This window comes from Mus caroli, chromosome 17 (assembly GCF_900094665.2).
Source record: "Mus caroli chromosome 17, CAROLI_EIJ_v1.1, whole genome shotgun sequence".
Lineage (NCBI taxonomy): Eukaryota > Metazoa > Chordata > Mammalia > Rodentia > Muridae > Mus > Mus caroli.
The window spans coordinates 30,563,205-30,565,700 of NC_034586.1; the positions used below are offsets into that span (position 1 = coordinate 30,563,205).

General features: G+C 46.5%; 1 protein-coding gene across 1 annotated transcript in view; it reads left to right on the top strand.

The window, feature by feature from the left end:
- The window catches only part of LOC110284034 (HLA class II histocompatibility antigen, DO beta chain), a 6,475-nt gene extending 4,766 nt beyond the window's left edge, over nt 1-1,709 (top strand). Inside the window, exons 5-6 of the mRNA XM_021149600.1 lie at nt 220-248; nt 421-1,709. Coding sequence (XP_021005259.1) covers nt 220-248; nt 421-453 — 62 coding nt within the window. The 3' untranslated portion in view covers nt 454-1,709. The remainder of the gene's footprint in view (nt 1-219; nt 249-420) is intronic.
- The last annotated feature ends 787 nt before the right edge of the window (nt 1,710-2,496 follow it).

The window sequence follows — 2,496 nt, forward strand, 5'->3', positions numbered from 1 at the left end:
GGAGGGAGGGAGGGAGGGAGGGAAGGAGGGAAGGAGGGGGGGAGGGAGGGAGGAAAGGCTGGGCATTCTCAGGCATCCCTGTGATAGGATTTCCTAAAGCCAGGGGGAGTCCAGGGGTATGCAAAGACAAGTGCTGACACTGAGGGCCATAACCCCCACACTTTCCCCAGGAAAACCATATTTGATCTTGACTGGGGATCCCGTTTTCTCTCTTTTCAGCATCTGTGGAGACTCAACCTGGCAATGAGGTAAGCACTCTGGTTCCTTGTCTTTGGCTGGCAGATCATGGCCTTGTTCTTCAGTCAGAGCATGCATCATGGAGTAGGGGAGGCAGAGGTGACTCAGGCTGGGTGATTGTCTCCTGAGTGTCTGGAATTGGAGGGCGTGAGGCCTCCTTACACCCTCCCGCTCTTCTTGCAGGCCTCAAGAGAGCTTCTCCATTCTCAACCCTAGTAAGATCCTAATGGAAGCCTCTCCCTCAGAACCTGAAGAAGTGTGACAAGGCTGCAGATTCGGGTTGGCAAAGGATGCTGGCTTTTCAGTCTGTGAGATGTGGTCATGGACTTTCCCTTTGTCCTGTACCTCAGTAGTCCCTCATTTCCAGGACATGGTCCAGAAACTTCCTTAGGACCTAACTCATTCCACACCCAAGTTGCTTTGGCCCAATCCTAACCCTGTGACTGTGGAGCCCCAAGATTTCTATCTTCCAACCACAGCTTCTAGTCTTCCATACAGTCACCTTAAAAATCCTTATTGTAAAAATAAAACAGCCACAGGCAACCGCAGTGAAGTATAAATCAATGACTTGTTCAAGGCAAAACCCGTGTCATCACTTGCTCAGGTCAAAACACAAACAGTGGTGGTCTCTGTGGAATTCCTTATGTGCCTCAGCCAATAAACACCCACAACACACACTATCCACGTGGGGTGATTAGATACAGCCAAGCATACGCTTCTTTATACAAGAATACATGGTCTTTCTTGTCTCCCAGACTTTCAGATGTTTTATGTCATTTTTTCTTTCTGATAGGATTAAAGCTGTTGAGAAGGCTCGGGCACCAAGGTGAAGGGTTCCCACGCTGAGATGTTGTTGCCTACACACATGGTGCCATCTGACACATGTGGTGCCATCTGACACACGTGGTGCCATCTGACACACTCTTTTACCCTTTTTGTTTCCTGTGAGTTAGCACCTGATGCAGACTCCGGGTGGGACTCTGGTCTGATTGTTTTGGAGTCTGAGGGGGCCATGACGTTTCCTGGAGTCACAGTGTATCTCCTTGTTTTTCTTTTCATGATGTTACAACAAGCATGGATACTAATTGGCCCATCTGCTAATTTACTGGGGATGGCTACATTGTGACGTCTATTTCTAGGATTTTTTATTTATAGCATATTGTTGGCTCTGCTCAATGTTAGCTGCAGTAGAAGTTCAAAGCTAATGGTGGTAAAACTGTTGGCATCTTAAAGTGAGTCTAGCCTGCACAGTGCTACCGTGGTGTCCAGTGCTGCAGGATTCTGAAACAAAGCACTAATTTCACTTAATAGTGACCTTAGTGGAGCAATGGATTCACTGGTTTACAAAGTCTTGACACCTGAGTAACATCTTTTTAATAAGTTGACAGTTGGGAGTGCTTCTGCTGTATGTAGATGGGAAGGCTGTTGTAAAAATTGCTTGAGTTGTGAGTAAAACTGAGCATGCTTCATTCAATACAGCATCATTTTGTCGTTGTAGAAGATATTTCTTATTAACCTTTTATTGTTTGAGAATTTTATACATGAGTATTATGTGTTTTGATCAAATCCACCCCCATTCACTCCCTTCGAATTTTTCCTTTCTCCTGATCACATTTACCTCCCAACTTCATATGCGTTTTTGCTTTAATTCACTAAGTCAATGTAGTTCTGCCAGGATTACATGGGAGTGGGTCCATCTGCACTCAGGAACACATTCTTGAAGAATATGGAGTTTCCCTCTGCCTCAGCCGTCAACTCCTCCTCAGCTAAGGTTGACTGTGAGACGCCTGACTCGCTAGCAAGAAAGACACCACAATAGGATCCTTCTGCACACGTTTATTGGGAGAGCACTGACTGTGTAGGCGAAAGACCCCGAGCCCTGGGCCTCTCACTCTTATATACTCTCAGTTCCCATCCACTCACAGCAGGCCACATCACCTCACCAGGTACGCAGCTTCAGCTAATCAGGGCAGCAGGGGCATATCTCCACCAAAATGGATTCGCCAGTATCCTGGTACACCTGCGCAGCTCTCACGATGTTTGTGGCTTATATTCAGATGTATGAGGAAGTCAGGTGCAAGTCATAAGACTTAGCTGCAGTCCCTGGCACCTTCTTGGGACTGCTGCCACACCTGCTCCCCACAGTTGACACTTCACAAATCCCTCCCACCCATGCTGGGAGTTTGGAATGCTTGATCTTGGACATTTAGGAACATTCTAACTGACTTTTAGCTTGTTTTGCAATAAATTACAGTTTAA